Source organism: Oryza glaberrima, chromosome 7 (assembly GCF_000147395.1).
Source record: "Oryza glaberrima chromosome 7, OglaRS2, whole genome shotgun sequence".
NCBI lineage: Eukaryota > Viridiplantae > Streptophyta > Magnoliopsida > Poales > Poaceae > Oryza > Oryza glaberrima.
In genome coordinates, this window is record NC_068332.1 from 9956586 (window position 1) to 9984250 (window position 27665).

The 27665-nt window shown below is 40.6% G+C and overlaps 2 protein-coding genes and 2 long non-coding RNA genes across 5 annotated transcripts in view; 2 read left to right on the plus strand and 2 right to left on the minus strand.

The window, feature by feature from the left end:
- Positions 1–524: 524 nt before the first annotated feature.
- On the minus strand, positions 525–1906 carry LOC127778800 (uncharacterized). The gene is made up of 2 exons (XM_052305428.1): positions 882–1906; positions 525–754 (listed from the first exon to the last, which is right to left on the minus strand). Exon 1 carries the CDS (start codon positions 1667–1669, stop codon positions 1319–1321), a length of 351 nt encoding a protein of 116 aa, XP_052161388.1. The 5' UTR covers positions 1670–1906; the 3' UTR covers positions 525–754; positions 882–1318.
- A 4687-nt stretch (positions 1907–6593) lies between these two features.
- LOC127778802 (uncharacterized) lies at positions 6594–10653 on the minus strand. The gene is made up of 3 exons (XR_008018571.1): positions 10318–10653; positions 6961–7821; positions 6594–6862 (listed from the first exon to the last, which is right to left on the minus strand). It is a non-coding gene; the product is annotated as an uncharacterized LOC127778802 (long non-coding RNA).
- LOC127778803 (uncharacterized) lies at positions 9338–10329 on the plus strand. Its single transcript, XR_008018572.1, has 2 exons — positions 9338–9644; positions 10177–10329. It is a non-coding gene; the product is annotated as an uncharacterized LOC127778803 (long non-coding RNA).
- Positions 10654–22478: 11825 nt separating the features above from the next.
- LOC127778799 (putative aldehyde oxidase-like protein) overlaps positions 22479–27665 on the plus strand; it is a 42831-nt gene continuing 37644 nt past the window's right edge. The window contains exon 1 of one of the 2 annotated variants that reach the window (XM_052305425.1): positions 22479–23289. In XM_052305425.1, coding sequence (XP_052161385.1) covers positions 23121–23289 — 169 coding nt within the window. In that variant the 5' untranslated portion in view covers positions 22479–23120. The remainder of the gene's footprint in view (positions 23290–27665) is intronic. The other variant, XM_052305424.1, reaches the window with a different exon arrangement.

Here is a 27665-nt window from a genome sequence, read left to right on the forward strand (position 1 = left end):
GAAATCAATATGCAAAGAATAATAAAAAAGAAAAGGAGTAGAATAGGGATTAGAGAGCCCGGCGTTATCCTCTTTTGTTCTAGTTGGTAACTTTCCCGGTTGGTAACACTAACCGGGAATAAAGATCCATCTTTACTCTCGGATATTTTAACCAGGAAGATGTGCATCTTTAGTCCTGGATTCGTGGTCCCGGTTGGGGTTACCGACCGGGAGTGATGCCTCTTTCTCCAGCTGTGTGCGATTCGAAGGAGTCCGTAATCATTTTTTCCCCAGCAGTTTGTCCCAAAATAAGCTCATTTCTGAGCAACCATTGAATCGGATTTTGTGTAACTAGAGGATAAATGCATCTGGAGTAGACAAAGAGAGAATTATTTGCATTGGGACTTGATAAAGTGGAAACATTCTGGTCAGTGACGTAGTCAGGATTTTTTCGGTGGGTAGTCCTAGTTAGGGGTGTTAGTGACTAGCACCCGAATCTACTTATAGCATACTCTTAGTCCTAGTTCACCATAGCAAAATAACACTTAATTAAATTGTATATATAAGTACACCTTAAATTGTATATACAAGTACGAAGTTAGTGAAAATGTAGCAATAAATTCTTATATCATCCATAATCGACCAACTTAACAAGAAAGTTTCAGGATTGACAGGATTAGGATAGGAGTCTGCAATCTTCTTTGCTTGAGCTTCATGACTCCAGAAGAGTGAAGCAATATCCTTATTCATCTCCATGTTCTACAAATGCTACAAACTACAATAGCAGCAAATCAGTAACACACTCAAATTCAATTATTCACAAATAAAATTCCATTCACTGATTCACAAATCAAATTCATAGATTCACTCATTCATAGCTCACGACTCAATGATTTACTTACCTTAAAGGGGGCAAGGGGCAACCAACATGTAGATCAACTAGGGTCAGGGCCGCCACGCATCTCGTTCAAAAGCATGAGAGCAGAATAAAAAAGGGTGCAACAATGATAGAACATTGTTGGAAGACGAGTTTTACACATATATGTGTAATACTATTGAAATTACATGCAATTCTTTTTCCTAGAATTTTTTGTGACAGTTATCAGTTGGCGGGCACGATGTATTAGTCAAAACTTGCATGCACACATAATACATTCCCAGCACATCATGCATTCTTCAGCTAAGGTAACTAAAAAGGAAAAAAAAAACAGAGGACATGCATATAATAAAGCTACAGAAATGTCAGCATAAATTCGAATCCTTTTTAACCGCGCATGCACACTCACACTACGGTTTAATTTCCATTTAGATGCATGCCATCTCACGGACACACACACATTTAGAATGCAAAGACGCCGGCGACAGCGGCCATGACAGCGGCGGCAAGTAGGGTCGTGGGTGTAGAAGAAGCGGTGGCACCAGCGGAGCTAGGGGGCGCGTTGGCCGGGAGCTCCGGCTCAGGTTTGGTCATGGTGGTGCCGATGGGCGAGCCCAAGGGCGCAGCTTCCATGTCCTCCAGGGCGTCGTCGGCGATGGGCCCGTCGGCGCCCTCGTACGAGCCGAGCGGGGTGTCCGCCACGGGAATCAGGATGCTCGGCTTGGACGACGACTCCTCCGACGAGGAGGCGGACACGGCGGCCGCGAGCACGCTGGCGAGGAGGAGGACGAGGAGCAGGAGTGATCTCGCCATGGCGCGCGACGTCTCTCGCAGCGCGCGCGCCCAAGAGGATGTGTTTCCGTTCGGCGTGGGAGATGAAATTAGCTAGGAGCATGTGAGATCGAGATAAATTTGGGCAAGACTGATGGAGATATGCACGTCGCTAAGTATATATCTGCATGCATGCGTGAATGCGTGGACATGGTGGGGGTTTGAGAGGAAAATGGGTGGTGGCGAGATGACCCTAACCGCCTAACGTGAGTGGTGGAGGTATAAGGAGGCCGAGGTGTTATTGGCTCAGGTCCTAGGCATAGTGTGATAAAGATGGCGAGCTTTTAAAAGTTGTATGTCGTAATCTTAAGACAATGGTTATGCAATTGTTTGCTAATTTTGGATGGAGATTCATAAATAGAATTCAATAATTGTGTACTCCTTATATTGGGTTGGTAGTATTTAGTTTGTTTCTTCTTCATCATTGATGTCTTCATTTATTTATTTGAACTACACTCGTTTTGAATGTTACGTTGTGATAATTGGTTGTAACTTATTGAGCAAAGACCACGGGATGTTCTATTCCATTATAAAAAATGGAGGCTAAGGTGTTAAACATAGAGCTTATATATGTGTCTCTACGATACGGTTGTTATTTATATAGTATGTGGTAAGTAGTACACCAAATGAAAATGGCACTCTTTTGTTGTCACGATGGATGTACTTCAAGGAATGAGCGGATCTTTCTTTTCTCTCGTCCTCTCCGGCCTCTAGCTACAACTCTAGCTAGTCATGGTGACAACTAAGAGCCTATGCACTTGTGGTTAATTAGTTATCTAGAGATGTCAGTAATGCAATTGTGGCTCCATTAGATCTGGCGATAATTAGCCATGCTTAGAACACTACATGACATGCAACCTTAGCCGACGAATAACGTAAGAGAATATCAGCGACGAATGCCGAGGGATCTCTGTCAACGTGGGTGCGGTACGGTCGCCATCCCCATCTCACCGATATCCGCGCATGCCGCTGCCTGTTGTCACGCGAGTCGCTTGGACGCCATTGTCGACCGCATGACCACCTGCTGCCGTGAGGATTGTCTCCGATTTATGATTGTTTCTTATGTGCTCTTTCAATCCTTCTATTGTTTCTTTCAGATTTGTAGCATGTATTCTTGAATGATTGAATCCCTTTTTCCCAGATCAAGATTTCTGTCCTTAATAGCAATAGTTGCAAGTATATGCTTGTGATTTTTCAGTACACTACTAGAAAACTGATCTTTTATCGTGGTATCTAAAAACACAAATATGTTGGCGGATAGATTAAGAACCGGTACTAAAGATGTTTTTAGTATCGGTTCTAAATCTAAGTCCCAAAAACATCTTTAGTTCCGGTTGGTGTTACCAACCGGTACTAAAATGGTAACACCAACCGAGATTAATGTTGGAAAATCTTTAGTCTCGGTTGATGTTACCAACTGGTACTAAAAATGTATTTGTAGTATCGGTTGGTAACACCAACCAGATCAGATGTGTGGAGTTGGTGGGATGGCTACGTGCGTGAGGCTTAAGTGAGAGATTTTGAGTTGGAATCCTACATCTCACGTAATTTTTGACTTAATATGCATCTTTAGAACTAAAGGTCATGATCTTTAGTAGCGGTTGAAGCTTACTAACCGGTAGTAAAGATCACTTCTCTACTAGTGGTAGCCTATTCTGACAAGCATCTCATACGAACCTTTTTTATCATCCTCATCTGTAACTGCAAGTTTGGCCATCCGCAGTCTAGTGCGGCAAAGAAGGGTTCAGTCTGGTAGGTTAGACCGAAGATCGAGACTGATATATCGGTTAACCGAATTGTCGGTTCACAAGTTTCTCCAGACAACTCTGGTTTCCAATTTTTAAAGACAGAACATGTTTAAGACTAAGAAATCAGACCGAATTATCGGTCTTGACCTGAATACCCACCCCTACGGATCCAGCTTTGATGTACTAGGTCTAGATTGGGTCCTGACATCATTATGACATCTATCCTATATATTCCCATCCAATAGACGAGGATTACGTCCTACAGCAGCCATCGACTCAAATACGGAAATTAGCTTGTCCTATGAAATAAGACATGCTAAATAATTATTAGAATATTATATTAAAAATATTTAATTAATAAAAACATGTCCCAATGAGCCCCCTACTTTATAAGTGGACCAACCTAGCTTCAAGCCTACTTCCTAATTGATTCAGAAATGAATTTTTGTACTCACCGAGATGAGAGAAGTAATTTCCTCAGCTAGAGCAAATTCAGTAATACAGCTAATGGTTAGCAATAAAAATGACACATCATCTAGAACCAATACTAATATAATCTACTTATATAATAGTTAGCTATAAATATATAATACTACATCACTAGCTAATATCTAGTCCATCTTTTCCTATCGCAAAGGTTATTGGAATACGCAGTTCTAAAATTTCTCTTCTGTCTTCTCTTATATTTTCTTTGAACTCTCGTCACAAATCTAATGTACGACTCCTACAGGCCACTTAATTTACTTGCTAACGTGCGGTGGAATTTCTCTCCGAGCAGGCCAGCTAGGACGTGCAGAACGTACATAATGAGCGACCTCCTCCATCCTCCGTGCCTCCTTGTAATTTGTAATATCTCACTACGCCAGATCGACCTATCTGTGACGGCCTATCAGTGACGGACCAAAGTGCCTCGTTAGAGATAAACTCATTTGTGACGGGTTACAATAAATCACGTCATAGATAGGGCTCAAGAAAATAACCCGTCACAGGTAAGTACTCATCTGTGACGGATCTATATAAGGATCCAACATCTGTTGGAGTTCTAATTATAGGATCTTAAGCTTTAGTCTACAAACAATCACCTCTTACTTATGCGGAAAAATAATTGATCTACTGACCTGCGTTTGAAGCCACTGCTGTTCTTCTTTCTTCTTCTTCTAGAGATGCCTCACGAACCCCTTCCAGTGCCTATATCGATCGGGCGATTAACTTAGGGTTTGAGATTAGAGAGAGAGAGTTCGGTCGTCTGCCTCCTTCCTTCTCTTTCTTTATATAGGCGACACTGGTGGGGCTCGGGGGTTATCTCAATTAGTTTAGGATTCTATTTTCTGTACCGATCACACAAAAAACGAATTTATCTCTTAGTTTGTTTCTTGTTAGGATAAGGAAGCCGGTGGTTTAGATCCTCTCCTAACCCTTATCGACACAAGTCGACCAAATCAACTAACATTCTCTCCTTGATTTTGAGACTTACTTACGAGTCTATTAAATAAAATAGCTCCCCAAGGCAATGTGTCTTCAACAACATTATGCGTCACTGAGACAACAAGACCTATAGCTCACTATAGTACTCAAATAAACTCAAGCTTAACTTAGTGGGTGTTGATTGAAAATTTTAGTCCCTCTCATCCAGGATCTTAGTAAGGCTCTAATTTACATATGTACTGGCCAGAACATAATCTTAATTAATCTTAATTTTATGAGCCTTTAGAGTATGGATCCATTAGCAAATGCTTAGCTTAATAATTCGATCCTAGGACATATCTTTCACAACCATATCAATGTGTTAGGCAGAAAACACACAACATGTTGCTACTAGAATAGAAAACTGTGTTCAATTAGTGCACAACTTATAACACAGTATATTTTGGGTGGTTTACACCTTTTGAGTGGTTTATGAGCGCTATTTACCACTCTTAGTTCTGGGAAATATTCTTATGATTAATCATAACATGCTTTAAAATCTAACTGCATCGTCGACTATGCAGTAAAAGATTATCTTGGAGCTTTTCCATGGTTATTGCTCCCCTATGTGTGGACATAGCTTGATCTTAGTAATCTTTATAAATATCCACACATCTTAGAAAAATAAGTGTCCAAATGTCTCTAAACTTCTGAGATCATTGGACTTTAGAAAAATGAGCATGTTACTTAAGATTGTTTTGAAAATAATACAGAACATTCTTAATACCAGTGGTATAGTCTAGATTTAATTAAATACTGCCAAGATTCCCAGTAAAAAATATATGTGCCAAATCTGTATGCATCCAGATTTGAACTAATCTCAAGCTTCTGTCGGCTGAGTCTAATTTTAGTATTTAATCTTAGCTTGACTAACTTTAACTGAATTCTCTCAAATTATTTCTTTAATTTATGTCAATGTATGACTTACTAATATAAACACAGTACTCCTTCAGACCAAAATAATTCATGGAAAAATTTCCTTAGTTTCTAACAGCAATATGGATTGCTTGACAATAAAATGTCATTAGTATAGAGTACCGGTGAATGAAATTCCCACCTTTAATTTTCATGCAGCTGTCCACCTCACTTGAATTGTTCGAAATTTCCATTAGAGTCAGGCTTAATTTTATTAACCCACTTAAATGGCCTGGTTTTGACTCATTTAGAAACTTCTACTGAATTCTTTATTACATGGTTCGAAAACCATTTAGATGAACACTTTAATGTCTTATTTTGTTCATCAATCTCAATTTATTCTTACATGGTTCGAAAACCATTTGGATGAATGCTTATTTTTAATGTCTTCATCGGGTGAACAAGCTTTATTTAGTGTTTACCACCATAATCCGATCTCATAACTTCATTTGATTTTAGCATTAGTATCTTCAATCTTAAATTTCTTAAAGGAAATTGGAGGTTGCTTATGAGTAAACATAGCCTTATGGGTAGACATAGCTAAAAGTAATTTATTGGCTAAGTTCTTAACTTAGTGAATCTTCCCTTAAAGCTTAAATAACATTACTAAAATCAATCCAAGGGAAAGAATATCTCCAACTTATGAGACGTTCTAACCTCCCCTAGAAATGTGACATCAATTACAATGTCACAATTTCAATGACGTCTCATCTCTTGTCATTACAGGCAATTATTATAATAGTCACATGATCATCCAAAAGAACAAATATGACTGCCGTGCACAAGGACAAGACCAATCACTTTATTATCACCCTTAATATATCATGTTCTATTTGGAAAAATAACAGACATGACCCGTTTGTCACATGACTTTAAATAATTAAACTAGTAGAGTTTCTCTTAATAGAGTGAACAAATGAGACATTATTGCAACAGCTGGAGAAACTAAGTGTGAGGTCTCCAACAACCCTTCACTTTCATCTTCACTCCATCAATTACTCTGAGTGTTCACTCCCCTCTTTGCTACCGTTTAGACGGTGCGAGTTTCCTGTAATGAGTTAGAAACATGCACAGCGGCATTGAGTCAAACTCACTAAGTATTAAGGGAAAATTCATCACAAGGGATTTATTTAATTTCATTTATACCTTTCTTGACTAACCACGCTGTGAAGCGTGTGCAATTTCTCTGCTAATGTCCATCTGACGCACAGAAGTGGCAGTAGGGACTTGTACTTAAAGGAACAGCTGAAGTGGAGGCCTTGATCCCTTCTTGCTTCTGCTCACCCTCTGGCTCGCTATTCTTATTATAGGATTCCCCTTGATAGACCTTTTTGCCTTTATCAAAGGCATTAGTGAGATTGAGCCGGTCTTTAATCTTCTGCTTTTCAGCTTTCTGGCGCTCTTCCTCTTCCACGGAGTGTAAGATCACTTCTTGTATGGTCCACTCCTCTTTCTGAGTGTTATATTTTATTTTGAATGGATCATAGTTAGGACCAAAAGATCTCATGATGATGTGCACTAAAAATCCATCAGATATTTTCATATCCATGGATCTGAGTTGATTTGCCATATGAGTCATCTCAAGGATGTGCTTCTTTATACCACTTTTGCCATTGTAATGACTAGTGATCATCTCATTTACAAGCGTATTGGCATGAGTCTTAGGTGCAAATTCAAAACTTTCTTCAATGTTTGCCAGATACGTCTTAATGTCATTAGAGTCAATGATTCCTCCAATAACTTCTGGAGAGATGGCACCCTTGACATAAATTAAGCACATTCTGTTGGACTTCTCCCAGTTGGCTAACTTCTTATTGTAGGCCCACATGAGATTATCATATTCTTCCCCAATTATATTGAGTTCTTCGGCCGTTTGAGGTTCCTCGGGAGGATCCTCTCTTATGGCTAAGTCATAATCCAACATGGCTAAGTTAATAAGCACATTATTTCTCCATTCAACGTAATTTGATCCATCAAGAAGCTGAATAGCCTTAAGCTGTCGTAATGCTGAAAATTAATTATTAATTAAACATTAGTAATGCATGCAATTAATTTCCATTGGCTTAATTAATCACATACAAATGAATCTTAATTTTCATAATCAAACACCATAGGGTAGAAAAGATTATGAAATGGCAGAGAATAATGAATTACGGAAATTAAAATCCTAAATCAAATTACCGAAAGTAGGTAGATATGATATAGGGCATAATGCCATTAGTAAATGACATGAAATTAAGATCCTTAGCCATATCACCGTTGAGCAGAAATGGTAAAGGAATTAAGCTTAGTGACGAATTAGAGATCCTTGATCACATCACTGTAAGGTAAAAGTGATAAAGGAAATAATGAACTAATGGCATAAGTAAAATTCTAAGTCATATCACTGTTAAGGCCAAAATGACAAAGAAGATGAAAATAATGATTGACGATACTTAGATGTTTCCTTAATTACATCACCGTTGGGCAGAAATAATTAAGGAAATAACAATCTTAATGAAATCATCTTTCTTTCTAGATAAACTTCACGTTTGTTCCATTAATCTAGAAATAAATTACTCAGTATTGCAACTGATCTTAAATAATAAGCATTGCCAATTGCATAAAGTTAATTTACATTGGCTTAATCGATCATATGCAAAATAAACTTAGAATTTAATAGTTAAAGCACCATTGGTCAGAAATAATTATGAATAATCTTAAAATTAATTCCTCAATTATATCACCGTTTGGTTGAAAATAACTAAGGAATAAAAAATTATAATTGACACGCAATTATAATAAAGTGGGTTAAATATAACGTCACATCTTAATGCTTTCTAGTCGAATTTCTCGTTGGTTCTGTTCGACTATAAATAATTAATATACTAAGGAAATGACCATCATAATGATGTTGACATGAAATCATAAATACTTTCTAGTTAAATTTCCATTCAACTAGAAATAAATTAAGTGGCTTAAGGAAATAATAATCTTAATAAATATTGACATGAAATTATATTAACGTTGGTCAAATATAATATCATATCATTAATTTCTTTCTAGCCAAACTTCCCATTGGTTCCATTTAACTAGAAATAATTTTCTAAGTGATCAAATAATTGACCATAATTTTCCAGAAATTTTAAAATAGCTAAGAAAGCTCATAAATTAATTTCGGGAAATAAATAAAACATTAAATGGCGGGCTTAAATATAATAATGCGGCCCATCACTTCCTTAGCCGGCCCATAAAAAAAGGCTAAAATCAGGCTAAAATTTAGTTAATAAAGGTATAAAACCTTCTAAGAAATTAAATTCGCGGGCTTAATAAATTAAAATAAAGGCCCATTCTTATCGAAAGGTCGGCCCAAAACGAACCGGCCCATTTATGTGCGCGCGTGGCGCTTATACGGACGGCCTATATAGGTGCGGCCCATGACGGCGACGGTCCGACGCGGGGCCGATCTCGGCCGTCCGATCTGATGGACGGTCTGGATCGGTCCCGCCGATCAAACAGCCAAGCCGGTGGGGGAAAAGGGTTTCCAACCCTAACCCTAAATTTTCCCTCTCTTCGACGGCTCTCTCTCTCGGGCGAGCGAGCGAGCGGCGATGGCGATGGCGGTCCGGCGAGGCGGAGCGCGCGTGCGGCGACGAGCGCTGCAGCGGCTCCATCTCGGCCAGCTAGGGGGCGCACTAGAAGGGCGCGCCAAGCCGTGTGCCATGGTGTCGGCGGTCCGGCGAGGCGGCGTGCAAGTGACGGCGAGCGTCGATGACGGCGCGCCGCGAGGAGGTGAAGGCGGCAACACCGCTCCCCGGAGAGCTCCGGTGTGCTAAAGTACTTCGGAATTGGTAAGTGAAAAACCCGAACTGAAGCTTAATTTGCTACCATTTGGATTTTGGGGCCTTAGGGTTTCTCTTCCGAAAATTAGGGTTCTTAGCTTTGGGGATTTTAGGCCGATTTGATCCAGCTTATTGGGGATTTCGGGAAATTTCAATCTTGTTTATTCCCTTTTGCTTAATAGTGGGGAATTTAAATCTAGATTATCCCCTAATTCTTGTTTGCTGAGTGCTAGCCGAAACCTTAGTTTCGGTCTAGGAATTTTGAGCGCGGGAATTGGGAATTTCCCTTTGCTAAAATTAGGGGAATTTCAATCTATTTTATCCCATCCCCTAACCAATTTATAGCCGAAGCTATGATTTACTTAATCTCTTACTGCTAAGCATAAACTTAAAACTTGAATTAAAAACATGCTTCTTCTACTATTGGCCGAGATCACCAGTATAATAGGGTTTAATACTTAAAGAAATTAATCTAATCTAATTCAAAATTGCTCATGCCGAATCAATCTTGAATTTTTATGAGGATGGCTTCTAATCACAGGGATGATGCGATTATGAGGGATTGAGTGGACTAAAGATCAGCTCTGATACCACAGTGTTGGAGTTCTAATTACAGGATCTTAAGCTTTAGTCTACAAACAATCACCTCTTACTTATGCGGAAAAATAATTGATCTACTGACCTGTGTTTGAAGCCGTTGCTGTTCTTCTTTCTTCTTCTTCTAGAGATGCCTCACGAACCCCTTCCAGTGCCTAGATCGATCGGACGATTAATTTAGGGTTTGAGATTAGAGAGAGAGAGTTCGGTCGTCTGCCTCCTTCCTTCTCTTTCTTTATATAGGCGACACTTGTGGGGCTCGAGGGTTATCTCAATTAGTTTAGGATTCTGTTTTCTGTACCGATCACACAAAAAACGAATTTATCTCTTAGTTTAGTTTGTTTCTTGTTAGGATAAGGAAACCGGTGGTTTAGATTCTCTCCTAACCCTTATCGACACAAGTCGACAAAATCAACCAACAGACCCGACACACAACATCTTTGACGTGTCCACATATAGACCCGTCACTGATGACCTCTTACCTGTGACGGGTTTTAAGTTTGTAACCCGTCACAGGTCAGATACCTCACCTCAAACGTGTTGGATTTTTATACCCGTCGCTGGCGACTTAAAAAAAATTGAAACCCCCACCCCCACCCAGGGGGCCCACCACCAACCCACTAGTCGGTCTTATCTCCTCTTCTCTTCTCTTCTCTCTTCCTCCTCCCCACCACTCTCTCCTCTTCCTCAACTCTCTCCCTCACTTCTGCCTCCCGACCTCCCGCCTCCACCTCTCTCTCTTCTTCCTCAACCGCCTCCACCTCCCACGTCTCGCCACCTACCGACCACCGGCCGCCTCCACCTCCCACACCTCGCCGTGTCCCGGCCATCGGAAGCCGGATCTGGCCTCTAGGAAGCCGGATCCGGCCGCCAATGCCTCCCCCGCCTCCCGGCTGCCAGGGCATCAACTGCCGGATGCCTCCCCCACTGAATCCAGCCGCCACAAGGTCGGGGGACGTGGATCCGCGTCCTGGCCGCCGGACGCTACCGCCTCCCGACCGTCGGACGCTGGATCTAGCCTCCGGGAAGCTGGATCCGACCGCCAGCGCCTCCCACACCGACTGCCGGATGCCTCCCCCGCCTCCCCCACCTAGGGGTGAAAATGGTACGGAAACGGACGTAAACCATCTTTATCGTTTTCGTTTTCATATTTTTTTCGGAATCGGAAACCCCGAATACGAAAATGGAATCGAATATTATCGAAACCGAAAACGGAGCGAAAACGAACCGGTGCGAATACGGTAACGAAAATTTATCGGAATAAAAAACCCCTCAAACTGATAAATCCAATTGAATAAATTATCTATGTTTAAAAGAGTAATGTTGTTGATAAATCCCAATGTAGGACAAAAAATATTCTTATGTAATTTTAGATTTGCATAACAAATACTTTTTTAAAAAATAACAGCCAAACACCATGGTATTCACTATTTAGTGCTTAAAAAAAGAATCCAGGGTATTGCAATCACAAAATTTCTGGTAATTCCGAGAAAATTTTCGGAAATTCCGAGAAAATTCCCGTAAAGTTTCCGACCGATTCCGAGTTCCGATGGAAACTGCCCTTATCATTTCCGGTTCTGTTTCCGAGAAAATATTTCCGAATTTGTTTCCGTTTCCGAAAAATTCTGACCGACAGATTCTGTTTTCGAAAATATGTCCGGAATCCAGAAAGTTTCCGTACCGTTTGCACACCTACCCCCACCAGATCCCGCCTCTACAAGGTCGGGGGATGTGGATCCACGTCCCGGCCGTCGGACGCTGCCGCCTCCCGACCATCAGACGCCAGATCTGGCCTCCGGGAAGCCGGATCCGGCCGCCAGCGCCTCCCCCGCCTCCCGGCCGCCAGTGCCTGCAGTGGTCGATGTGGATGCACCTCCGGCCGACAAGTACTGCCTCTAACCACCTGGCCTCGTCTCCGGTGGCCGGATGCGCCTCCCATCAGAGGGCGGTGCCGCCTCCACCTCCTGACCGTCCCTCGCCATGGCCGCCATCCTCTCGTTTTGCATTGATATGATATTGTTGTATGTGGATTGAGAAATTCTTGCTATCCCCTTTCTGTGAATGTGTGCTACATGACTTCTATGAATGAGATCTATCGGTTTGAATTTTTTGTGTGAGCAAAGCAGCTGTGACAACGAGCACTACCATGGCAGCGTGCGTCATTTTTTTTTTTTTGCTAGGTTTTTCACACCAATGACAGGTTGCACACTATGTCTTTTATTTCTTTGGGGTTAAAGACATCACTGACGGGTCACAAACTAATGGATCGTTTGAGATAATAGTCATCTGTGACGGGTTTTATATGTGGTCCGTCACATGTGTTGGTCACCACTGACGGACCTTCATCCGTCAAAGGTGAGGAGAGTCATCAGTGACCCCTAATCTCTGACCAGGGCCAAATCCGTCAGAGGTGACAGTTTGAGCCTATCACAGCTAGCCTTGTCCGGCGTAGTGTCTCCAGCTAGACCGTTCCCTACGTTATTTTATAGTACTAACCATTGATGATCAAGCTAAAAAAAAAAACAGTGATGATCGATGAACAGTAGATTAAAATGCTACTCAAAGCGTGGAATTAATCACAGTCAATATTTTTATTAGTTTCAAACTTCAAAGCGTGGAATTAATCACGGTACTAGCTTCCGTGTAGGAGAAGTACGTCAATGATGCATGCATGATTGCTTATTTTCTTGATATATATTTTTTAATTATAGAAAATCATTTGTGCACCAATGCAAGTTATTTACCAATATACTCCGTATATATATATGCGAAAGATATGCACGCATCGAATCGGTCATGCCAATTAATGATCCTTCTGTCTATTTGACTCCAAGCTGGACAGATTTCTTTTTGCTATGACATATATTTATTCTGATCGTGTGGTTCGAAGAGATTTTTAGTCAAGGACTGATGGGACATATATATGTGTACTGATTTTTCTTCTCAACGCAAGCAACAATAATATAGGGTTGCAAACATGTGCAACGCTTGTTTTGTTAATAATATCCACACGTACATCAACTAATTAATGACATATAGCAACACATGCATGATTCATCAAGATAAAAGAAGCAAGCAATTAAAGGAGCTATACTACATAGCTAGCTAGAGTGAGACGTATATCTTCCACTAAAGTTTCCTTGGTTCTTTTCAATTGTGTCACTCTAAGCTACTCCTCCATCCCATTTTAAGTGCAATTATGAGTTTTTTATTCATTCTTCGTTTTATTTAAAAAAATTAAAAACATAAGTCGGCATAAATTACTATTCATGTTTTATCATCTAATAACTGTAGGATCGAATCACAAGAACTAAGCCAACCAGAGGGGGGTGAATGGTTGGTATACCCAAAAACCGAAAACTTTTAGCGGAAATAAAAGTTACCCTCGAAGTCGATGGATTGCGGTCTGACCGAAGGTGTTGCGCCGGTCTGATCGCTTGTAGAACGTCGGTCTGACCGATGTAGATCGATCGATCGAACCGTCGAGAAGCCTGCCGCGCCTGTCGCCGCCGCCGGTCGGACCGCCTGTATGCCACCGGTCTGACCGCCGCGTGCCGCCGGTCTGAGCGCCGGTATATCGCCGGTTAGACCGCCGAAACTCGGTAAACACAAATCGAAGAACTCTTAAAGTGGATAACGACTTTATTGATTCTCTCTGTGTTTACAAAGTGCACCAACAGCACTCCTTACAAAAATTTCGACTAAACTCGAAACCCTAACTCAAAACTCAACTTAATTGCTCTCTAAAACGATACCAGGAAGCCTCACACTCCCCCTCTATTTATACCCGAGGTAGGCAGCCTAAAGCCACGAACCAAACTCATACTAGGAGTCCTAAACACCTTATGAAACCCTCTAGTACAAGAAACAGACTTTACATAACCAATCACATCAAATTTGGACTCCTTCCAAATTCGACTCTGCATCCCATATGCATACAATACCTTCATCGTATGCCATATGGAATCTCCATCAACCACGTGCATCAACTCTAGCTTAAGTATCCCGCATGATCTCTGACCACCACGGACGTCGTCTTATCCCCAAGCCGACTCTCGGTCCATCACCGCAAATACTCTCCCGAGGCATCAAGTCACCTACACATAGAACAAACAAAGAAACCATATTCCGAGACCAAGCTATCTCCAACTTGACTCATTAGTAGCAAACAACAGTATTACATACGTATAGTATCTATCTAGAAGCCATAATCATGAAATAATCACGTATATCCAAACAAATAACCCAAAACCGAAACCGACACAGAGTCGGCCGGTCAGACCGTGGGCTGCGCCGGCCTGACCGCGCATATACCACCGGTCTGACCGGCTACCAGAGCCCGGTCTGACCGGGACAGCACATGTAATTCCAATCATCTCTAAAACCACTTCATGAATAAATTCCAAATAACAAAACCAATAATCTCCAATGCCAATTGTTCATCACAAAATAATAATCAAAAACACATTTGATTTTATAATAACAATAAAAATACTAATTATAAAAAAATTTCAAATAAGACGAACGATTAAAGTTCGAAGTACATTTATCAAATAATACGAACGATTAAAGTTGAAAGTACACAAAAATTTATGGCTACATTTAAAATAGGATGAAGTAAGTACTATATAGCTAGTACATAGCTAGCTAGACCCAAGGTTTGCAAAACTGCCGGTAACCGCGCTGTTACCGTGGTTACTGGGCTTACCGCAGGGATACAGTAAAAGAAAAACCATGGTAACCTCCTTAAAATAACCTCCTTAAAATCAAATAAATTTAAAAAATAATTTAAAATTTTGATAAATTTTACACGGTTTCGTACGGTTTACCACGGTTATCGTGGTTACCGCGTGGTAACCGTGCTTACCCACCGGGGCACGGTAACCCCGGCCTCGGTGGTTTGGGAAACCCTGGCTAGAGCAAGGAATTAAAGGCTCATTGTTGTGTTTCTTATTAAGATTTAGATTTTATCTTAATTTTTATAATCATTTTTTAAACTGCTAAACAAAGCTTTTTCTAAAAAAAAAAAACTTCTATCTATAAGTTACTTTAAAATATCAGATAAATCTATTTTTTAAATTTATAATAATTAAAATTAAATTAATCATGTGCCTAATGATTTTGTTGTTTTCCGTACTCTAACTTTTATCTATATCATGAAGAAACGAACAGTGAGGATTTTTACTTTCGGGCTACATTCCTGAAAGTGTGTCCCCTAGCTCTCGATCCAATGGTGAGAGCCAGAGAAATCTCACACCTATGGCTGAGATAACGGGGACTTAATTATTTTCACAATTAAATTGCAAAGTATTTTCATATGGTTTTAATGGCATTATAAAGCTAGGCCTAGAGATCCAAGCCCGACAGATCCAAGTCCGACCTAATTCCGCGCCCTTGCATGGTGAGAATAATGGCAATGGTTTTGGTTGTGAGTCAGAAACAATGGCCAGGCTGGCACTATGTGAGTCAGCTCTCTGCCGAGCAAAGACGAAGCTACGGGAGTAAGTGGGTTAACCGTGAACTTATTTACAAGTTAATTAAGTAGGTGTTGGTATTTCTTAACGATATTATTAGAAATATAATTCTCAGCATTGACGCAGAAATCCTCATGGTATATTATGGTTACAGAGTTTATCCGCAAGCACACGGATATACTATTGTAGCATTTCACCCGAGAGTATTCTAAGGGGTATCGCATTTATTTAATCCCGTGGAAAGATCATAGTAGAGAGAACCTGACTAATAATTTATATGTTACCTGTAATAATCATAGTCTAAGCAGGGGTTAAGATAATCCAAAGAGTAGAGTGACACACAAGCAGGAAGCTACTCATTCTCATACTAAAATATCTAAGCTAAGTGGAGAGAAAATAGAAAGAGAATCTATTTCTATACTTCTAATATACATAGTATACATACATCCTAGTCATCTGATATACTAGCTAATACCCTCTATGCGATGCCCTCCTGGTACTTCGAGAAGCCACCCCTAACTGCTGAGTTCCTTACGACAGCTCGTCATGACCATACAACCGGGACTAAATACGGAGGAGTACCCTCCTCAGAAAATTAACTTAGAACTATATACACACGCGGAGGAATACGCGTACTGAGCCGTCACCATTAGCGGCCCACCTCTCATCCGCAGCATATAACCACAAATAATGATATCCCGTAATCTAGAGACCACGCCTAAACTACCAGATACTACTCTAATATCATCGTTATGACATAGAGTAATTGCATAAGCAAACATTATATCCGCGCCAAAGCATCTCACAGATAAGCTAGCAGTATAATCAGTATAACATGAATATAATGTAAAGTTGGCATTCATATACTCGGAAAGTATTTTAATACCATAAATGTATAAAGAAGAATATTCTAATAATAGTACAAAGCTTACAAAAGATAAGAGAAGAGCTACTGGAGCCATACCCGAACTCTTCCGAAGGCTTCCGGGCTCTGGTTTCTACTCTATTCCTATTCTACTAGCTTAAGAACACTAAACTAACTTGAGAGAATATAAAGAGCTCTTGCTTGAGGTGTGTGAGTAAAGTGAGATGGCAGCTCCTTTAATTTTATAGCTTGAGAATGACGGTTGTGACGGTTGGAAAGGTCGGTATTACCCACCAACCGTCATTGGGAATCATCTCAGCCGTCCAGGAGAAACCTGGATCGAACGACGCTGCGGATGGTTTGGCCGAACCCAATGGTTCGGCCGAACCATGGGTCGGGCCGGCTTGGCCCAAAATCGGTAGGTGGCCTCCTCCGTTGCTCTCTTTCACAGACTTATGAATTCTGGCCCAATTCATCACGTCAATTTTAAGTTCTTGGCCCATTCATACATAAGTTTGATTCTCGACATCGTCCGATTGATTTATCGTCTGATTCGATGTCGATTCTCCTCCATTTCATGGTTATTTTCTGCAAAAAGGTTAGTAGATCAAATACTAGTGGAAATATTATTATTCTAACATGAATATGCATTGCAAGCATAACTAGTTCTCCTATATTTTGGTTGTATTGATGATCGAAACTGATCGCTAACGACCGTCAACAGTGGGTTATATTATAATGATTTATAAGTGGATTAGCAGGTTAAACCTAAGCGACGCGGTCCTTGCTTATTGATCATCCGTGCGAAAACTTATTAAAGTGTCTGCTTTATGTCAAAGATTGAGGCTATGTTAATAGGGTACATATCATGCACACACAAGTTTCATGCACGTGCACACCAACTAACAAATGTCATAAAAAAAATCTAGGAAAAAATATGTACATACATTCAATAGTATTACACTTACATTTAAAATCTTGACCTCAATTTTATAATATTTTAGCTATAAAATAACAAAAATTCTAACAGTTCTAAGACTATAAGCCCGTCGGAATTTTGTTTTTTTATGTGGGATGAATTTAAAGTTAGGACTTTACATGTAGATATAGTATTTTTCTAAAATTTTTTAATAATATTTATTAGTTGATGTGCACGGTGTGTAGAAGTAAATATTTATGTATATAGGATATGTTCCCATATTGATTGGAAATGGTTCTTTTAAATATCTGTGTAAGAATTAAATTATAATCCCTTACCTAGGGGCCACCGTAATCCCTCGGTAACCTTCACGCTTTCACCCTTTACGGTCGAACAACCACATGAAACCAAACCACAGCAAGCTTCTGGAGAAAAGAATAACGTTACTCCAACCGTTTTATATTATAAATCGTCTAATTAAACTTTTAAGTTTTTAAGTTTATAAAAAACACAGTGATATTTTCAATAGAAAATAAACGTATTATCAAAATATATTAATGTTACATTAAATAAAAATAACTAGTGTTATAGATGTTACTATATTTTTTTTCTGTAAATATGGTCAAATCTGATCTGTAAATATGGTCAAATCTAATGATGTTTGCCTTAAAAAATCAAAATGACTTACAATATTATTATAAAATGGATCCGGAGGGAGTAGTAAGGAGATAGCTATATCTAGACCAGAAATATATTGATAATGATATCATAATAATCCATTGTACTACCTTTGATCTCTATCTCGAAGCAGTCCATTTGACTTTCTAATTTTCTGTAGAGTTAGCTTCCGGTTGCAGAATAATTAACCCTCCATTTAAAAAATAATGAGAGGACGAACACTTATAATAAAAGTGAATCATCATCATCACAGGAACTGTGCTATATACGGGCGGCACCCTAATTAACATGACACCATCACAACACCCCCCCCCCCCCCCCCTAAAAAAAAAAAAAAGGAAAAAAACTCTTTGGATAGCTATGGCAGATCAGCTAGCCACGTACCCACAGTTGCATTATATCCTCCATCAGTTTTAGTTTCGCACGCCCACGAGCAGCACCGGTACACGTCGTCGCGTACACCCTCTGACGGGCACCGGCCGCGCCACGCGCGTCGTCATCACCACGTGCATCACGCACGTACCAGTTCATGTTTAAATTTATAATACTCTTTCCACTGCTGCAAAACACCTCATATATATCGGCTCATAGCACTGGTGGAGAAGGAAACCATCTTATATCTCCCGAATAAAATAACATGGATCACTAAAGAAAGGGATCTAAAGAGAGAATAGGGGCAGTCGCGGTTGGTCCATTTTCTTTTTATTTTCTTCCAAATCGAGTGGGATGTATATACCCAAATCAAACACCAAATCCCCAAACTAAGTGCTATGCATATACTCAAATCAAACCCCAAATCCCCTACATCCCAAATCATTGACATCACAAATACAAATCCTAACTTAGTTACACACAAATCAACTACATCACAAAGTTTAAAAAAATTACACACAAATTAAATGCATCACAAATCGATTACACATCTCAGATCCATCCAATGAATCACAAATTGTAATAAAGAAATTATACATTTCTCAATCACAAATTATTAAAAAAAAGGAGAGGAGAACCGGTGCACCGCCGCCCGCCTGCCGCCACTCACCACGGTTGGCGCGCTGCCGCCCTGTGCGCAGCCCCGCCGCCCGCCGCGCGTGCTGCCCCGCCGCCCGCTGGCCACCTGCCCGCCGACGCCGGCCGTCGGATGTGACGAGGAGAGGGGAGGAGGAGGAAGGAGAGGAGGGGGAGGGGAGGAAGGAGATATGAGGGATAGGAGGAGGATCTGATCTTATCTAAATATATCTCGGTAGGGGAGGAGGGGGAGGGGAGGAAGGAGATCTGAGGGATAGGAGGAGGATCTGATCTGATCTTATCTAAATATATCTTGGTAAGGAGGAAGTATCGTCTCGGACTTAACCGATCAGATATGGGAGAGAAATATTTATGGGTTGTTTGGTTCACTACCACAATTTGCATTACTATGCCACAACTCAAGTTAGCCGGATTTTATTAAATTAGGAATCTGTTTGGTTCGTGCCACACTTATGGCAAGATTCTTTCACCATAATGTGGGTCCCGTATGTCATTGGCACATAAAAGTGTAGCAAGCTTGCTCTTCTATGGTTAAAGTGGGGCTTCCTTTTTGTTGGCCACATGTTAGGCATGTTAGCTAAATAAAGTATGGCAAGCTTTGACAATGTGGGTATGCCAATCAAACAACCCCTTACTCCCGGTTGGAATTTCCAACTGGGACTAAAGATAGATTTTTAGTCCCGGTTAGTATTATCAACCAGGATTAAAGATCTAAATAATCTTTACTAAAGTGGGATCTAACACCAATCGGGACTAAAGTAGTAATCTTTAGTCCCACTTTAGTCCCGATTGATATTATCACCGGGACTAATGATCCTCGACCCCCCTGACATGCCTCTGACAAGACATGAACCGGGACTAAAGATGATCTATTGTGGAAAACAGTTGACCCAGCAAAGATAATTTTTCTAGTAGTGTAGGTTTTCAGATCATAAGTCGTTTCACTACTACAGTTTCACTACTACAGAACACCTCATAGGTGTCGCTTTGCTGATTTATTTAAAACCGGTATTTATTACCGTTTCCCACCTTTATAGATTAAAAATATAGATAAAAACCGACACCTATATTACAGGTGCTAGTTTTAAAAAAACCAGTAACTACATTTATATTATATACAGGTGCTGATTTTAGATAAAATAGGTTCCTATAATAAATTATAGGTGCCAGTTTATTTAAAAAACCAACACATATAACTTAAAAAATCGTAGACCAAGCCCGGCTAGTGCCTTATCTGTGCTCGGGCCGACACCTGCATCCCCATCTACTCATTCTTCCCCACCCCTCCTCCCATTATTCACCACTCTTCCTCCTCCTCCTCCTCCTCCTCCTCCTTAGCCGGCCTCGGCGCCCCCTCCTTCCTCCTTCCTCCTCCCTCCTGTTCCTCCCATTCTTCCCCGCCGCCATCGCCCGTTCTTACTCCTTCTCCTTCTCCTCCTCCTCCTTTGCCGACGCTAGTGCCCTCCATCCTCCTCGTTGCCTCCAAGCTGCACCACGCCGAATCTAGCCGCCTAGAGGTCAGGGGCCGCTAGATCTGGCCTCCTGTAGGTCGGGGCTCGCTAGGTCCAGTGGCCTATGACCTCACCGTCGTCTCTGATGCCGCAGCCGAGTGGTGGGTGGTGGGGGTCAGATCCGGCGGCCCCAAGCTCGGGACTACCACATCGGCAAGAAGGATGGTGAGTACAGTGATGTCGGGGTGGTGGTTTTCTTGATTTTGTGTTGGGTCTTCTTGGATTTTGGGGGAAAGGAAAATATGCAGGAGTTCATGTTCTAGGCAGATCCAAACGTTATTTGCAAAATGATGAATATTCTTAATTCGTGTTTGAGTGAAATGTGATGGATGTTCTTGATTTTCTTTCTTCCATATGGCTTCTCCATGTATGCAAGCTTGAAGCATCGGCTCGATTCATCGAGTCGACTCCTTTTTGTTCCTCGTGAGCCTCATAGGTGCCGGTGGCGTGACTCATTAGTGCCGCCTTAGGAGTGTTGGTTGGGAAATCCGGCACCTAAGGCTCGTTCCCAACCGACACTAATAGCTATTATGTAGTACTCCCTCTATCCCATAACATAAGACATACATGGTCAAACTTGACACGGTCTTCAATACTAATATTTGTCTTATAATTTTTCATATATTATAAGGTTTGTAGAAGTAAATTCAAATGTCAATCCAATGATATAATTTTTAGCAAGTAAAATTCAATTCATATTGTACTAAATATTGGTTAAAATGTTTTGAAAGTAGAATCTTGAAATGTGTGGGCACATTATATTAAGGGATGGAGGGAGCAGTGTTTTAATTTTGGTCAAAGGGGACCACCTATACATTTGTCGACAAATTTTCTCCTAAAAATTTGACAGATATAATTATAGTACAATCGTAGTGTAATTACACTATAACTTGCATGTAACTACAGTGTAACTTGTATGTATGTTTTACGTAATTTTGAATAGTTAGATCTATTGCAAGATTTGTTCTTGTGAGGAAGAAAAAAATCACAGCACACACACATATAAGTAGTTACATATAACATGTTACGGAGAGATTTTTGAAAGTTACATATAAGTTTACATGTAAGTTACAGTGTAATTACACTACGATTGTACTATAATTACATCTGTCAAATTTTTGGAATAAAATTTGTCAATAAATATATAGCAAAATTGTTATGAAAATATATTTAACTATTTATTTAAGGAAACTAATTTAGTATTATAAATATTAGTATATATTTATCTATAAACTTAGTTAAATTTAAAGAAGTTATGACTTTGATTAAAGTCAAAACGACTTATAATCTAAAACAGATATATAACAGATATATGGAGTAGGTTATTACACTACTAGAAAAGACATTTTTGTAGGCTGCCAAAACTCATTTTTGCAGGTGAGAGAGAGGTCCGCCTACACCACAATGACAGTCGTGGCAACGGCCTACCTGCGAAAATGGAAGGGACGAACAAAAAAAATCGCGCCGGGAGCCGCCGCCGCTGCCGGCTCCCCCCTCCCTCCTCTGGCCAGATCTGAGAGGGAGGGGAGGAGGGGAGCCGCCGCCGCCGCCCGGCCTGCGCCGTCGCCGCCGGCCTCCCCCCTCCCTCCTCCGGCCAGATCTGGGAGCGAGGGGGGAGGGGGAGCTGCCGCAGCTGCTCCACGCCCTCCGCCGTCGCCGCCGGGAGCACACGCCACCGTGCCGCCTCGCCTCCTCCGCCACCACCCGCCGCCGCCGCCGGGAGCACACGCCGCCGCGCCGCCGGGAGCCGCCGCCGCCTCCGGCCGGCGGCCGGGGAGAGGGGAGGGGAGGGGAGGGGAGGGAAGAGGAGGAGAGGTGAGGGGAGGGGAGAGGAGGAAAGGTGAGGGGACTTAGAAAAAATTTAGGCCCACAAGTCTATTTATATTAAGTCTATTTTCGCAGGCGGACCACTTAAGCGGTGCCTGTGTCCGCCTGCGAAACATTAAATTTCACCCCGATTTATATTTTTGTAGGCGGTTATTTGGCTCTAAGAGTCATGTCCGTCTGCGAAAATAAGACCCCTACGTTGGAAAAAATGGTTTTTCAGTGTTATATTTTGAGCCTCACGCCCATATCCTTGGCCATCGCGCGCGTGTTCGTCGTGCTCGTCGCGCGGAGTAGTGCACACGTCCATCCGTCGAGGTCGCGGAATGGGACGCGTCCGCCGTGGAGCGGCACTCGCCGTACGTACGTCACGCAACCCAACACATTAGCTCAGCTAGCTGCCTCTCCATCGCATTTAAACTCCTCCCCTATAGGCAGCGATCGATCGGTCACCCGCCCCCGCGCGCGCGCGCTGACAAACGCACGCACGCCGCTGGTTGTTGGCAATCGAGCGTGCGAGCGAGAGAGAAACGGAGGAGGAGGGGACGGCCGGATAAGACGACGACGACGAGGTGGAGAGATCGGATCATGATGATGATGAAGAAGAAGGTGGTGGCGCCGGTGGAGCGGGTGGTGTTCGCGCTGAACGGTGAGCGTCAGGAGGTGGCCGCCGCCGACGTGGACCCGTCGACGACGCTGCTGGAGTTCATCCGCACCAGGACGCCGTTCAAGGGCCCCAAGCTCGGCTGCGGAGAAGGTACGGTACCATGTATTACTAGTACAGTAGTACTACCACCTGTGTTATTATACGTTGTTACTACGTATCTGTGTTTAGTTGCATGTGCTTCATTATGTGCAATTAATTAAGCTGCGCAACCTGACTGTGTGGCTTGCTCGATCGATCGATCTCTACGTCCTCTCTAGCTCTGCTGCTATACAAAATCTCTCTGATGACTATGTGTCTATCTGGTTCTTCTTTAATTACCTATCAAGACGCACCCCGCAAATGGATCAAACAGATGAAGCCGAGAGACAAATTAATCTGGTGAACTTAATTTAATTTATCATTAAGAGTTAAATTGGTGAAAGTGCAAATCTAGCTTCATTTACCGCTGTATCGAAGAGATACTTCCTCAGCAAAACCAGCTAACTTCTTTAACTGATTACGTAGGCCTTGTTTACTTCCCAAAAAAAATTATCTAAATACATCACATCGAATCTTTAGACACATACATAAAGCATTAAATATATATTAAAAAAACTAATTGCACAATTTATATGGAAATCACGAGACGAATCTTTTGACTCTAATTAGTACATGATTAGTCATAAATGCTACAATAACTTAAATGTGCTAATGATAAATTAATTAGGCTTAATAAATTCGTCTCGCGGTTTCCAGGCGAGTTATGAAACTAGTTTTTTTATTCTTGTCCGAAAATCTGGTCAAACGTCCGATTTGACCCCTAAAAATTTTTTTTCGCGAACTAAACACACCCTTAGAGCAGGTACAATAATAGACTATTAGCCAGCTATAAACATATTTTAATGAGATAAAAGATGAGAGAGAAGAGCAGCGGGCTACAGATCTGTAGCCAGCTGCAGCACGGACTCCAAGACGTAATGTGGGTATGACAGGTGAGACCATATATTAATAGTATTGTAAGCAACTATTGTATGAATTGGCTATTAGATTGACTATAGGTGAATTGAAGCTAGTAGTGGGCTGTACTATTGAACTTGCTAAGAGGTACAATAGCAGACTATAAGACAGCTATAAACATATTTTAGATAGATAAAAAAAGAGAGAGAATAGCAGCGGGCTACAGATCTATAGCCAGTTGCAGCACGGATTCCAAGACGTAATGTATGTATGACAGGTGGATCAGATATTAATAGTATAGTATGCAAGTATTGTATGAATTGATTATTACATTGGCTATAGAAGATTTGGAGCTAGTAGTTGGCTGTACTATTAAACTTGCTCTTAGCTTCTCGTTCCGTACGCTTGTGTTCATCATCTCAGGACCCATTTCATTTATGTAACTCGATCGTGATGCCACTCGATCCTAACAACAACAGAAATGGGTCCTCATCCCAATTAACATGCGCATATGGGCATTCTTAATTATTTGCATTATATATGCACTTAAAAATCTGTATCAACCCGTAATATCTAATTATTTACGTGTCAAATTGAACTTGTTTGTTGAAACCATGCCACCCTATATTTGCAAAATTTGAGATATGCCACCCGTATCTCAATAACATGTAGGACCCACATAAGTCAATGATATATGGGCCAGTGTGGCATATCACAAATTTTACAAAATTTGTGTGGCATGGTTCAAATTTTCCAAGATAGGTATTATGGTCTCATTTCCCGATATCTCTCTATCTCTATCTCTCTCTCAAACTGACAACCATTCTATATACTTTTTTTCTAAGATAATGGCTCCGTTCTTTTCTCCAACAAGAGTTGGATGAAGATTAAGATTTTCGTGGCACGCTTTTCAAACTGCTAAATAGTGCGTTTCGTGCGAAAACTTTCTATATGAAAGTTGCTCTAAAATATCATACTCCCTCCATTTTATAATGTAAGTAATTCTAGCATTTCCCACATTCATATTGATGTTAATGAATATAGACATATATCTTTATCTAGATTCATTAACAACAATATAAATGTGGAAAATGCTAGAATGACTTACATCGTGAAACGGAGAAAGTATTAATCTATTTTTCAGGTTTGTAATAATTAAAACACAATCAATCATACGTTAATACCACCTTGTTTTGCGTAAAAAACTTCATCTTCATTTTCAGAAGAAAAGGACACCACCAATAATTAGGAAAAAAAAGTTCTGGCTGATCTAAAGCTGATTGTATTTTGTCGCACAAGGGGCAAACAAAAAGCAAATTCGATCAGTTGGGACAGCTTGAGATTGGTCATCAGATGCAATTTTTTCTTTGCAAACGGATCCAGAGGTAACGTATCATTTGTGATCGTGCATGTGACATGCTCCTGTGCCATGTGTGTGATGTGTCGATAATGGCCCTTTTTCCGTTGGACTTTCAGTGCATGTCCAGTCAAACAGAGCAGGTGTTCAGCTTCCTTGTAAAACATATACTCCTAGTTTACACTTGGTTGATATCCTTGGTCGTACATGTCGCCGTTAATCTGGAGGTCCCTTTCAATATTACTTTCAAAAGCTGCAACTTTAACCCGTTTCTCTTGCGTCCATGTGTCTCTGAGTCAGTTACAGAATTGGGCACAAGTTTTTCCACTTGCGCAAAAGCGAACTACACTGATCTATTTCTATTTCAGGTCCTGTTCTTTTTCCAGCTTATTTACAATATTAACAAAACGAATTATTTAATTTCTTGAAGTCAACATCCAGACTTAGTGACCCCTCTCTGATAAGGTTTGAAAGTTTCCAAAATGAAAAAAAAAGATATATGTTTCCAATTAATTTTTGTTTTATTGATTAGACCCGCTTATTTTAAACAATTTGTTGTCGGTGGAGTGTTAATTAATTTGTAATTTCTTTTTCTGATTATAGCTTCTTACTTATGGTTGTAGTCTTCCAGTTTTTTTTTCTACTATATGAATATGATATATCACACGATTGTTCATAAAACCCAATTTTTAAGTATATTTTCTAAAATATGTAATTCATCTAGATAGCGATAATAATCCACAAAATAATCTAAGATCAAACCGGGCCAAATGTAATGGCCATTAAAAATTTAAAAATATATACTACTCCATACTCATAAAGGAAATCACTTAGGACAATGTTTAAGTCAAACCTTAGAAATATAAATCATGAATAACTCTCAAGTTGTTAAGTTTGAAAATGTAAAAATTATATGTATAGATTTGTCTTGAAAAGTACTTTCATAAAAGTATACATATATCACTTTTCAATAAATATTTTTATAGAAATAAGAAGTTAAAGTTGTGTTTTGAAGACCGTGTCGCTGTCCTAAACGACTTCCTTTACGAATATGGAGGGAGTATATATCAGACGCGCACACGCACGCGCAAGCACCGTACTCTTAGAAAAAGTATGACAGATCTGAATTGATTAAGTGTGCAATTTGCCATACATATACATGAAGGTTATAAATAACGCTCAAAGGGGAAACTAGCTACGTATGTTGTGATGCTACTCTTTGGACAACTCCAAACACAAAAGGTCGATCGTCGCCGTAAACACAGAGGTAGCTAGCAGATGTGACAGGCTCCTATGTTTGTGCGTGGTGAACTGGTGCGTGGTAGGCTCCTATATTTGTGTCATTGTGTGTCGTGGTCGGTCTGATCCTTTAATTCAACTTTTGTGGCTGTATCCCCACCTTTCCCATCTCATCTCTCTCGTTTTCTATACACACACTTTTTAAAATACTAAATAGTATGTGTTTTGTAAAACTTTTCTATATGAAAGTTATTTTAAAAATCATATTAATCTATTTTTAAAGATTATTTTAGCCACCAAATCATGCACTAACCGCTGCTCTGTTTTACGTGTGGGGAGTGAGGGTTCTCCCGAACTCAGCCACATGTATGTATAGATGTAGATCAGCCTCCTTTCTTGATTACACACGATTCCGATCCGTCGGTTACCTAGCCTCCCCACCATGTGACCCAGGTAACATGGGTCACATAGGTCAAATGTGTGTCCGTTTATCCGATGTGACACGCCAAAACTTTTCACCCGTAGATCTAAACAAGTTTGGATGATTTACTACAGTGATGCTACAGTAATCATCCGCTAACCATGAATTAATATATCTCGTTAGAATCGTCTCGCAAAATAGTTTAGGGGTTATGAAATGGGTTTTGTCAGTAATTTACGTTTAATACTTTTAAATAGTAAGATTCTGAAGAGTTATTTAATAGTCCGGAGTATCCAAATGCCATATAGCCTAAATCGCATTTGGGTTATCTGAAACGTGCCAATGTTTCATCCATCAGTCAGAGAGAAAACTCGAACATAATGATTAGAGAACTGCCGAAGATTTGAAATAGACACAATAATGACGGCTCGTCTCTTCCCGGACAAAGTCACATTCACATTCATGAGAACCGTCGAAGATTTCTTTTTGTTTTTGTTTTTAGCGGGGGGAAGA